At 32.4% G+C, this 12,203-nt stretch overlaps 2 protein-coding genes across 4 annotated transcripts; both read left to right on the forward strand.

Moving 5' to 3' along the window:
- The first annotated feature begins 2,863 nt into the window (after positions 1-2,863).
- LOC139851652 (O-fucosyltransferase 6-like) lies at positions 2,864-7,890 on the forward strand. Of its 3 annotated transcripts, XR_011760681.1 has the most exons (12): positions 2,864-3,176; positions 3,316-3,363; positions 3,466-3,559; positions 3,640-3,716; positions 3,803-3,891; positions 3,996-4,179; positions 4,545-4,726; positions 4,869-4,971; positions 5,721-6,052; positions 6,614-7,105; positions 7,297-7,467; positions 7,639-7,890. XR_011760681.1 is itself a non-coding variant. In XM_071840749.1 (11 exons), the coding sequence occupies exons 1-10, from the start codon at positions 3,015-3,017 to the stop codon at positions 7,047-7,049; spliced, it is 1,707 nt and encodes a 568-aa protein (XP_071696850.1). In that variant the 5' UTR covers positions 2,864-3,014; the 3' UTR covers positions 7,050-7,084; positions 7,297-7,890. The 3 variants fall into 3 exon arrangements, 1 of the variants encoding a protein (XP_071696850.1); XR_011760680.1 differs by having other exon boundaries at positions 7,297-7,890; XM_071840749.1 differs by having other exon boundaries at positions 6,614-7,084; positions 7,297-7,890.
- A 1,134-nt stretch (positions 7,891-9,024) lies between these two features.
- Positions 9,025-11,692, forward strand: LOC139855170 (uncharacterized). The gene is made up of 4 exons (XM_071844415.1): positions 9,025-9,179; positions 10,947-11,079; positions 11,175-11,289; positions 11,649-11,692. Exons 1-4 carry the CDS (start codon positions 9,025-9,027, stop codon positions 11,690-11,692), a joined length of 447 nt encoding a protein of 148 aa, XP_071700516.1.
- Positions 11,693-12,203: the final 511 nt, after the last annotated feature.

The following is a 12,203-nucleotide window of genomic DNA, read 5'->3' on the forward strand; positions in this document are numbered from 1 at the left end:
ATACAGTTGTTCATCGTAATGTAACCGAAACTCGGTATATCAAAGAATCGTAGATCTCAACCTAGAGAACATATGTTGGTCAATAAATGTCTATCAATCTAGGTCAGGTCATAGTGTATCACAATCCTAATGCTCGAGATCGACATATAAAAGTTATCCAAAGTCGTTTCAAAAAGTCAATTTTGACAATAGTTTAACAAAACGAGACGTACCTTATATAAGGATTCATTTACTCGGTTGGTAATATTCAAAAATCCAATTTATCAATCTCGTAAACAAGTTGTTTAAATCTTAATTGTAGATTCAAAAGCAATTTCAATTAACTTCAATCATAATTCAGTTGCTCATATCTTTTAATCCGTTCATCGAAATTATTCGATATCTAAATGAAAAGTTATTGATTTTTCGTCAGCTTTCCAAAAACATGTATATCATATACCTTTTACCAGTAATATATGTATTTAATTCGTGATCTATTATAAACTATTTAACGACGAAATTTAGCATACACGTATGTATAAATATATATACTCGAGCACTAGACATGGATACACAATTAATATATAAAAGATAAAATATGAGTGCTTACGTATCAATATTGAGATTCAATATTGTAGGATAGTACGTAGAAGTAACGGAGATGATAAACACTAGGTTTGACTTACGAGCAAAACCCTCGAACAATACCCATAACCTCCTTAGTAATAACCCATAGTTTCCTTAGCTCTATCCCACTTGAAAACCCATTTTGAAAGTGACACGCTCATGACCTCGTTGTAGTATTTTAAGTGATATAATTAATAATAATAATAATAATACTATTAATAATAATAAAATAAATAATAATAATCTTAATAATAATAATAATAATAATAATAATAATAATAATAATAATAATAATTTAAATAAATAAATTTACACATAGTAATATATGTGTAAAACAACTCGCGCAGAAACCTGGTATTTATAGGCATAATTCCTGATTCTGATGCCCATGCGATCGCATGGGTTTTATGCCTATTTCTCATGCGATCGCATGGCCGTCAGATCCAGCTCACATATTTTTGTTTTTTTGTTTGTCGACATAATAATTAATAATATATATAATATATTTAATTTATATAATTAATTATATATTATATTAAATTCACATGCATAGTTAACTTGTAATTTTTGTTCCGATAAGTCGTACGTTGTTACGCGACTTATGTCCCGGTTTCGGTTTTTCGAGTGTCCCTTCGTACGCTGAGAAAACTTGTAATTTTCATTCTGGGACACATACCTTTGTCAAAATATAGCCTTAAATTATCCCTAAATTATACCACCCAGAGTATATCTTAAACTTTAGAGTATTTTGGTCATTTACTTCTATAAATCATTGTCTCGTTATTTATTAATATAATAGTATTTATCAAACGTTTCATAACCAAGTTAATATCTATTCTCAATATTTATAAACACGTTTTAAAATACGTATCGCAAGTTATTCATATAATTAATTCTTAACAGTTAATATTCCTTATTATTGTATGTGTCCAAATTACGTTATTTAAACAAATAATTCACCATTTATTCCGAATACCGTTAAAATGAATGATTTCTCAAATCAAGTGGACCTCTCAACAGAGACTCGTAATAATATCATAATTCTTAAGAGACTCGGTAAATATCTTTTACTTGAATTGTTTGGCATAATATTTTAACTCTGTAGTTAAATATATCAATCAGATAATTAAGCCAATAAGTTTAATGCACAGTATCATATCCTCAACACTTTGTTACGTTTTCAAGTTATAGTATATGTATCTATATATAATTGTTCGCGTTTCGTTGAGAACAATCGAAGATTAATTGAACAGTTCAAAATTTTGAGATTTAACTTCATAGACTTTGTTTATCGTGTCGGAAACGTTAATCATACAAGATTAAGTTTAAATTTGGTCAGAATTTTCCGGGTCATCACACAATGTGTTTAATCAAAAATACGCCATCATAACCGAATTATTCTGCGTCTATTTCTATTTCTGACATTTTCTTTGGTCATTGGTCATCCCGATAGTGTTACTAAGATTTAAACTTAAAATCTCAAATGATGATATTTATAAGTCAATCAATAGGTCGTATATGAGGGTTTTAAACATATACCTATAAAATTAGTTGGTCTATCCAATGAATTTAATAAATTAAATAGGTTAGGTTTTATCACTTGATGAGAGGTCAAATTCACAACATATGTGTTAATTAAAAAATGGTCTCAAATAACACACTAACATGCACAAAATTCAACTGTGTATTTTTAAATATCAAAAGCATAATCTTGATATGTATTTTATAAATTAGATTTCTAAAAATAATTTAACAAACAATTGTAACATAAGAATTATTATTTTTATTTTTTTTTGCAAAAAATTAAACTTAACCATGGATTTTTATCAACTGGTGAAAAACCAATCAAATGATACAAAAGAATATCCTATTCGCAACACTAAAAGAAATCGAACCAAATAAGTTAAAACTAACTAAAGACGAGTCGGACAAAAGAAACATACACCAAACTACAACTAACAAACTAACAAGAAAGCAACCATAACCCGAAAAGGAGAGAAAAGCGGAAGCCGACAAGAAACAAACAACAAGCCAACCCAACTCACTCAAGAGCATCCAGGTAAAAATCTTGGAGAAGGAGCACCCAGGTAAAAATCTTGGAGAAGATTTCACCTCTTTAACAGTAAAAAGTTTTTGTATATTCATAAAAAAGTAAAAAGTTGTTGTATAAAAATAAAAAATAAAATAATACCGGGGTATATATATCACGGAAATATATAAATTTCTTAAAATGGCTTCTTCTCTTCGTCTTCAAACCACCAAAACGAATAAATCTCCCCAAAATAATTATAAACTCCTGACAGTAGTAGATAGATCCTGTTCCCTCCTTTTCTTCTATTAATTTCTCTCTCTAAAACCTAGTTTTCCTTTTTAGGGAGAGAAACCACCGCCACCGGCTACTCGCGTTTATGGCGGTTCACCGCCGGCGACACCACTACACTAAAAATCGATTTCGCTATCTTATTCCGGTGATCTCCGCAATATCCGGTGCGATTCTCATCGTTTACGGCTTTATTTCGCTGCTTGCTCCGTCACCGGAACATTTTCACCATCTTGTACGGCGGACGTCGGTAAATTCATTTAAATACTATTCATTATGCAGTTATTGTTACTTTGTACTTATCACTTATTACCTATATTCGATTACATTAGTTTGAAAAATGATTTTATTTTGTTAGTTTATTTATGTTAATGATGAATTTGTTGCAGGTGGATGATAATGGCAGTAATGTCGATTTTCCTTTGTTTAAAGTTCCGGTTAGGTTTTTTTGCTACTTTAAATTTAATTTTTAAATATTGATTGGATCTGAGTTTATGATTTTTGTATTCATTATATTTGTGTTATGGTTTGGGATCTAGATTAGTGGTGGGATGGTGAATAATCGAAATCTATGGAGTACAAGGATGTCTAAATTTTATTATGGATGTAGCAATGCTAGCATTAAGTTTCCAAGTAAGTTTTGAACGAACTTATTCATTTGTAGGTGTTTATGTATCGTGTGTGTCTCATTTGAATGCTTTGATGAATATCAGAAGTAGAAACAATCACGTATCCAAACCGGTATTTGATGATAGCAACAAGTGGTGGTTTAAACCAACAACGAACAGGGGTGAGTACCGTTTATCTGGTTATCTCTTCTACCAAACAATGTACTGTAAATGTGTTTGTAGTCGTTAATGAATTTGTTATATACAGATTACAGATGCTGTTGTGGCTGCACGTATTCTCAATGCTACACTTGTTGTACCAAAACTGGATCAGAAGTCTTTTTGGAAGGATTCTAGGTTAGTCACAGTTATATGGTTGAACACACACTGTACATGAGTGGGTTTGTAAAACAAGACTGGCAAAGTTTGATATGGCTGATAGTTTTTTTTACTTTGTACAGTAATTTTAAGGAGATTTTTGATGTTGACTGGTTTATATCACATCTTTCAAAAGATGTAAAAATTATAAAAGAGCTTCCACGAAAGGGAGGCAAAGTTTGGATTCCGTATAATATGCGTGTGCCTAGAAAGTGTAACGAGAGATGTTATCAGATTCGTGTGTTGCCGGTGCTTTTGAAAAAGCATGTAAGTTATAGCTGATAGTTATTTATTTAATTTTTCTATCATCTGTCTTTGCATTATTTTCAGTGGTCATGAAACTAATCTGTTGGATTTATTTTATTTTTTGGTCAAATTCTTATATTTGTTAGTCCCATATTCAGTGACTTAGAGGTTTGCATAAGATCTCTTGTAACGGACTTAGATATATTGTGATGGTCTATAACTTCATATACATAGTATGCGTTGGAACTTTACGTGCTACTAAATATGATTCTGATATAGTACAACATATTTGTGAGGGACCAGATGTGCATGTGCTTCAACTGTAGACATAATGTATATAGTTTATATTCAAGTAAAAGTAATATATGATTTTCATACTTGGGCAGGCTGTGCAGCTAAGCAAGTTTGACTACAGACTATCTAACAGGTTGGAGACTGATTTGCAAAAGCTTAGATGTAGGGTAAACTATCATGCTTTGAGATTCACGGATCATATAAATAAAATGGGTCAAAATCTGGTTAATCGAATGAGGAAGATGGGCAAGCACTATATTGCTCTGCACCTGAGGTATGCACTCATATACGTAGAATGGGTCAGTTTAATAATATTAGCACAATCCCTGTTTTAAGTTGTTGATAGTTTACTTTGACTCATTAAAGGGCTCGCATTTCCTTGTGCTAACTACAACTTTTATTGTTTTACACTACAGGTTTGAACCTGATATGCTTGCATTTTCTGGATGTTATTATGGTGGTGGAGAGAAGGAAAGAAAAGATCTGGGTAAAATTAGGAAGAGATGGAAAACATTACATGTAAGTACTTACATCTCAAACTTGGTTGATGTCATTTATGTCCAGAAGTAGCTCCCTATAGGTGGCAAAACAGGTGGGTCGGATCATAAAGGCTTTATACTTCAGAATACTAAAAAGCATTTTACACTGTTTTGTAGCTGTTTTTCTAGCGTTTCTGTTTTATAAAATGCAACCAAGATTTACCTTTTCTTTACATAAATGAGTTGAAATTGTCCCATCTAAATAAGACTTCAATAAAATACTATTAAGATGTTAAGCTAACAAAGATGGGGTTTTGAGTTTTGACGTGTATATACCTGTAGCCATCTTGCTTTTGAGTTTGATTACAGACGGGCGTTTAACAAATTTAATCTAACATACAAAAACAATTCCATTACCTTTTAGGAACCAGATTTTTAAGGTAAGTAGAAATATATATCAATAACTAAGGCATAACTTAGGGGTGGAATTTTTGTCCCAATTACTTATGAACAGGTTAATTCATGTTTTGAATGGGGGGAACATAAAGAATTTAGCTTTAAAGGAAACAATCAAACGGCTCAAAAGTTCACTAAAGGGGATTATTAATCCATACTTCTGTTAAATTAGATTATTGATGGAATAATATGCTTTTGGTCATTAACATGCAAAGTGCTAATACTTTTAAAATACACGAACCGATTCGTTTCAACCAACGCCATGGTTATTCATTAAACGGTCATAATTATTACCTTTAAACAAGGCCTAATGATTTTTAATACTAACTACAGAGCAACAATCCTGATAAAGAAAGGAGACAAGGGAGATGCCCTCTTACACCTGAAGAAGTGGGTCTGATGTTGAGAGCACTTGGTTATAACAAAGATGTTCATATATACGTGGCTTCTGGTGAAGTTTATGGTGGTGATGATACGTTGGCACCTTTAAGAGCACTCTTCCCCAACATTCATTCAAAAGACACCATTGCCACCAAAGACGAGTTGCAACTATTTTCAGAATTTTCTTCTCGTATGGCTGCACTTGATTTCATTGTGTGTGATGAGAGTGATGTATTTGTCACAAATAACAACGGAAACATGGCTAAAATATTGGCTGGCCGAAGGTATGTTCTTTTTTTATTAATACACATATAATATATAATATATATAAAATATGATACCCATAAAAGAGAACAAACCAATGTTACCTTTTTGGGCCATGACCGATTGTCTACCCGACTAAGGTGGCATGTCGTGTGGGTTTAGAGGTCGAAACAAGTTCAGACCATCATGAAAATGTATTTAGGACAGTTGAAATGGTCAAGTTGAGGTTTGACCCACTACAACTTCTTTTCCATTTTTATATTAAAAATGGTCCAACTATATTGAATAAACTAAACTTGGGATGTTTTAGAGAATTATGTATGCTTAGGCGGACTTTTATACTTTGATTGAGGGCCAAGGGCCTGTTGCTACTTGAGTCGACCCATTAATAAAGGAATGACTTGCAAATTGTTACATCTAGTGTTCAACGTTTGGTAAATACGTCTCTAGACATTTTCATATTTGTGAAAGTATCATGTACTATGTTTTATGTGATGTCTACCTTTCGAATTCTTCCATTAATTGGGAAGGAACATTAAACCATGATGCTGACTGTACTTTCCATTGTATTCTTATCACAGGAGATACTTTGGACACAAACCAACAATACGCCCAAATGCTAAAAAACTGTACCGTTTATTCCTAAACCGAGAAAACATGACGTGGGAAGAATTTTCTTCGAGAGTAAGAAATCATCAACGAGGTTTCATGGGGAAACCAAAAGAGGTAAGGCCTGGACGAGGCGAATTTCATGAAAACCCTGCTGCTTGTATATGTGAAGATACAGAAGCCAAATCAAAATTTGAAAGAGTTCACCGAAAATTTGGGAAGAATGATATTGACTTGGATGAAGTAATTACTGATCAAGACGTTGAAAATGAACCAGAATTATCCGACCTGGATGAAGATGATGATCTTATTGGTCCTCAATTTCTACATTCAAACAATGATACAACTGTAGAAGATGATCCTTTGATATCTGAATTACCTGAACTTGAAGAGTTGCTTTCAGACTAACTTAGTCTTGCTTTTACCTTGTGGCTGATATTGATGTACGTTGACTATTAAAGCTGGTAAGATTGACATTTTCGGTTACACATTAAGATCAGTTCAGGTGTAAGCATGTCACTTTTGGTAAACGGGCCGGGTTGGGTTGACCAACATTTTTCATCTGAAATTTAAATAATGAATTTTTACACAAACATTATCACAAATAGAGGTTTTGCAATTGCTGTCTCTAATGTTTACTACTATGGCAATGCAGATTACGGAATCAGTGTTGATGGTACAAGTCAAGAAGAAGTTGGTACAACACATATGGCATACTAGATCCATAGCCGTTAAACTGTACATAAACTTGATGCTTTCTGGGGGTAACGTTAGTTATATTTGACGGATGAAGACACAAAATACAAGTTTAAGAAGCAAATCAAAGGTTCAAACCATATCCCCAACCAATTCTGTAGTCTTGAAGGGTTTTTTATTCATAGTTGTTATAGATTTTTTGAAACTTGGTAGAATTTGCTGACATTTCTGAATTGTTTGGTGGTTTTTAGGTATATTTGATCAATCGTTACATAGGATTGTGTGTTATGTTTTTGTGTAGATATATCAGTGTGATTGGTTTGTGAGAGCACTTGTGGTGAATGTGACGGGAAATTTTTTCGAAAAGATTTTGGACGAGGTGATTGTGATGTGGTTAAATCGCAAGAAAAGGGTGTTGTGAGGAAAATTGTGGACCAGGTGATTGTGACGTGGTTAATTTTCATATTATGTTGAAAGTAATTCAACTGGATTTATTTATGTAACAACTTATTGAATGTATTAAATGAGAGTAAATCGAGTAGTTGTTTAGTAATGAGGGAAATAAACTCGTGCTTCGTTGCGGGATGGTTTTAATCGGTTAATAAAATGAGGTGATTTTTTTGGTCGGTTGATAGTGAATATGAAAATAAAAGAAAATAAGGAAGGGAATAAAAAGTAGTAAGAAAAAGGAGAAAAAAAAAAAGTTTTTTTTTTTTTTTTTATAAAATAGTGGCAAATTACCATTTTACCCCTAAACTAAATACTAGTTCGGTGGGTTGCCACTGTGAATAGTCAGTCTGACCAGAATTAGTATGTATGATAAAATAATAATATTTAGTATATTATAGATACACAAAAAACTGGTTCCGGAAAAATCAGTTCTTTTTCGGAACATGTTTTGGTTCTCGAGGTCAGTTTATTTCCGAATTTTTTTGGAATCGATTTTTTTTTGTTCTCGACCTATTTTTTCCGAATCGATTTTTATCGGTTATATTTCTACTGCTTCGATTTTTACAATATTTGAACAACAATAATATAATCAATATAAATAAAAATATTTCTCAGACATTAACTCATTAAAAAAAACTCCACAGTAAAAAACAGCAAAACTAACAATCGGGCGGTTTTTTGCTCGTTAGTTTTTACCGATATATACCCGAAATTAACCAATCCAATGTGTATACATCAGCAGTTTTTTTGCTTTTGATTGGGTTTTTTTTCTTTTGGGTTTGGGCGTCCATCTTCCTGTTTCGTCAAGTTTTATTTGTTCGTTAAATCGTTGATTCCTCTCGAATCAGCCGTATTTCAGTACTCTCACGTAACTTTCTTATTGAAATCTCGTTATCTGTTGTAATTTCCACTGTTTTGCCTTCTTTCTTCCTAATGCTATTGTTGTTGTTGTTGTTGTTGTTGTTGTTGTAGGGTCTTAAATTCATGTTCGAACTCTAAAATCAAACCCTAGCTTAATTGATTTTTAATTTACTCTGCCCTATATTACATAAACTGGTAGTTCAATTAATAAATACTCGGTTGTTGTGTCCTACACTTACAAATGCTTTATTATATTAACGTATGTAGATAATTTTACATGAGCTCTTAGTTTGATAAATTATTGCTCAATCGACGTGCACTATGTAAATAACTAAATGACCAATTACTTGTACTTCCAAATGTACAGGTTGAAGATATGGGTATGGATGAACAAGAAAATATCGAGCAGCAAGCGGCAGCTCGACGTGAGAGGTTAAAAGCATTAAAAGTTGCTCAACAACTTATCGAGAATCCCGAGGATGACGGACCTCTGGTAAATGAAGAAAATAGGGCTGATGATGATGAAGACAAGTAAGCATTTATAATTGCTATAATATTCTGCTATCTAAATTGTTAAACATTATTATCTAAACGGTTAAACTTTATCTATGTATTACAATAGAAATAATTGTGCCGTTGGTCCTTCCATTTTACCCCAAAAAGCTAACAGCGTCCCTCAAGTTTTTTTTTTTAGCTTTCAGCGTCCCTCTATTATCACTTTTTTTGATTACGCGTCCCTCCGTCAACTTTCTGTTAAAAAGGTCCGTTAAGTCATGCCATGTGCCTTGCATGTGAGGGTAAATTCGGCTTTTTACTCTTTTCTTCACTAAAATCGAGAGACCACCGGTGCAAAAATTCTTATAATTTATAATAATAACAATTATTTCTAATTTCTAATAATAATAATAACAATTACCGAATCTGTTTTCTCATGATTACATATATACATCGATCTATATCTCTATCTTCAACCTCTCAAAAATCAAAAAAGAGATTATCAGTACAAATTAACATCAGAAACATGATTCTTCACGTTTTTCGAAGCTTATTCAATCAGATTCATATGATTAACAACAACAAATAATTCAGAAAATTGAAGAACATCCTCGTGTTTGATATCGAAACCGAATCTCACCTACCGAGTTTAAACCGAATCTACCTTTTATCACTTACCGAATCAAAAACTCGGATATCCAAATCACTTCTCAAATTACACCGACACTTATTCACATCAAATTCACAACACCAAATCATCACAACACAACACAATTTATTTCAAAACCTTATATCATTACATCAAATTTCAGATTTAAAACAGAAAACTAAAATTCACAGATTCATGTTAAAAGCTATACAGTGTTCGTTCATCATCTTCATGTAGCCAAAAAAAAAAAAAAATCAAAACTCATCATTCATGTTTCTCATCATAAGATATTTACAGAAACATGATCCTTACATGATTCATAAATCTCGATCAACCTCAAATCAGAATTACAATAACAGATTCATAACAATTTGATCCGAGTTCGTTTTTATGGAAGAACACAGGCCATGGAGGTCTTCGGAATAATTCACTCATTCTTAAACCGAATTGTGCTTCGTTTCTGGTTCCAAATTACTTCCTAAAGCTAGTTGAAGCTTCAATTAGGATTAAGAAACATCACATAATTCCAGATCTAAGAGTCAACAGTCGACTTAGAAAGTCAAACGAACAGAATTTGATCAAATTCATGATTTATGTTATGATTCAGGTCTAAAGAGTGATTTTCGAGTGATTTTCGAGTGTTATGGTGATGATTTGAAGCAGGTTTCGTGTAGTTATCAAAAGCTAAAACATCTAGAATTCGTGTTTCAATTTTGAGTTCATATGAAGCAGGTCGTCACTGTTCATCTCAAATTCTTCAATATGTTGATGTTTTGGTGTTTGATGCTTCAATACAAGTGTTAATCGCTACTATGTGATGCTATATGATCAATTTTGTGGCCTAATTTGATTGATTTTCCTTTTGGCGAATTGTGTGTTCATCTTCATGGCGGTTACAAGTTTGCAGCGGTGGTCCCTCGATTTTAGTGAAGAAAAGAGTAAAAAGACGAATTTACCCTCACATGCAAGGCACATGGCATGACTTAACGGACTTTTTTAACAGAAAGTTGACGGAGGGACGCGTAATCAAAAAAAGTGATAATAAAGGGACGCTGAAAGCCAAAAAAAAAAAAAAACTTGAGGTACGCTGTTAGCTGTCACAATTATTTCATTACAATATTCTAAATGGTAACAAATTACTAAATCGTTTGCAGTGATGTTAATGTGAAGTTTCGAAACTACCTGCCTCATGATAAGCAGCTTCAGGAAGGTAAACTTGCTCCAGCAGAGTTACCAAAGTTTGAAGACCCTGTTGCTAGTGAACTTAATGTTGAAGATAAAAAGGAGGTAAGTTGGGCCATCTAAATGTTCTTTTTATCTACTTATTTATATTTAATTTCTTCCTTGTATATATGATCATGCGTTTTGTTAATATTTTTCAGGATCCTTTTTTGAACATTGCGCCCAAGAAACCAAATTGGGATCTTAGAAGGGATGTGCAGAAGAAACATGATAAGCTTGATAAACGTACCCAGAAGGCCATCTTCCGACTTATGGGTACGCTAAACAATGTTTTTTTATGTGAACCCAAGCGATTTATCTTTAATTCTTTGTTATCTTATGTTATTGTTTTTCTCTACCTACATTGTTGCTTGTCGTTGCCTTTGTTAATAAGTGTAAATGTGTAATATCTGGCACCATCCCCACCTCTATGCAACCATGAACTCCGTTTTCCTCCTTAAATAGATAAACTTATAGTTTCTTGAGTGATCATATTAGACTTTTTTACATGTTCACTCTTTTCAAAATTGCTGTTTTAAGGTTTTGAAGCTTTGCTATGGCGGAAACATCTTTGATACATGTTCATTTTTTTTTCTTGACTTTGATTCATTGAAGACGTCTTTTATATTTTGCAGAGCTACAAGAAAAGGAAAAGCAGCTGGTTGAGTCTATGATCTAATGAGGTTTTCTTGGTTATATGCTTACTAGATTTCATTACTTCATTCAGTTTTTCAAACCGTTACATCCAGTTATTAAAGTAACATTTTCTAGAGGTACCCTTTTTAATTTTCTTCAATTGCATATGTACTTTGATTCCTATTGATTTGTCCAAAATTTTATTCATTTTTTGATTTCAATGTGTGATGGTATTTTTATAAAAAAATTTAAATAAATTCACTACAAATCTCTACTATTAATCTGTAATACAGATTTGTGATTGATTTATTAAAAAGGTTAGATGAGTTCTGAAGGCTAGTTTAATTACTACAGTATCTACTTAAATATTGGTTTTCGAATGCATCATAATCTTTGTTAAGCACATTTTACAGGCATGTTTTAAGCACTTTTTTTTTGGCATGAAGAAAAGATTTTTGCATGAAAAACCTTTAATTGGAGATATTCTCTTAGCATATATAAATTCAAGTTTCTATAGAGGTTGTAAGGTAATATATTAACTATGCTGGAACATC

The sequence above is a fragment of the Rutidosis leptorrhynchoides genome, chromosome 6 (genome assembly GCF_046630445.1).
Source record: "Rutidosis leptorrhynchoides isolate AG116_Rl617_1_P2 chromosome 6, CSIRO_AGI_Rlap_v1, whole genome shotgun sequence".
Lineage (NCBI taxonomy): Eukaryota > Viridiplantae > Streptophyta > Magnoliopsida > Asterales > Asteraceae > Rutidosis > Rutidosis leptorrhynchoides.

Bases quoted from the DNA above. Each gene is read 5' to 3' on its own strand.
- LOC139851652 (XM_071840749.1), top strand. From the start codon at position 3,015: ATGGCGGTTCACCGCCGGCGACACCACTACACTAAAAATCGATTTCGC. The intron at 3,892-3,995 runs GTTAGTCACAGT...TACTTTGTACAG, and splicing joins TCTTTTTGGAAGGATTCTAG to TAATTTTAAGGAGATTTTTG. The intron at 4,972-5,720 runs GTAAGTACTTAC...TACTAACTACAG, and splicing joins AGAGATGGAAAACATTACAT to AGCAACAATCCTGATAAAGA.
- LOC139855170 (XM_071844415.1), top strand. From the start codon at position 9,025: ATGGGTATGGATGAACAAGAAAATATCGAGCAGCAAGCGGCAGCTCGA. The intron at 9,180-10,946 runs GTAAGCATTTAT...AATCGTTTGCAG, and splicing joins GCTGATGATGATGAAGACAA to TGATGTTAATGTGAAGTTTC. The intron at 11,080-11,174 runs GTAAGTTGGGCC...AATATTTTTCAG, and splicing joins ATGTTGAAGATAAAAAGGAG to GATCCTTTTTTGAACATTGC.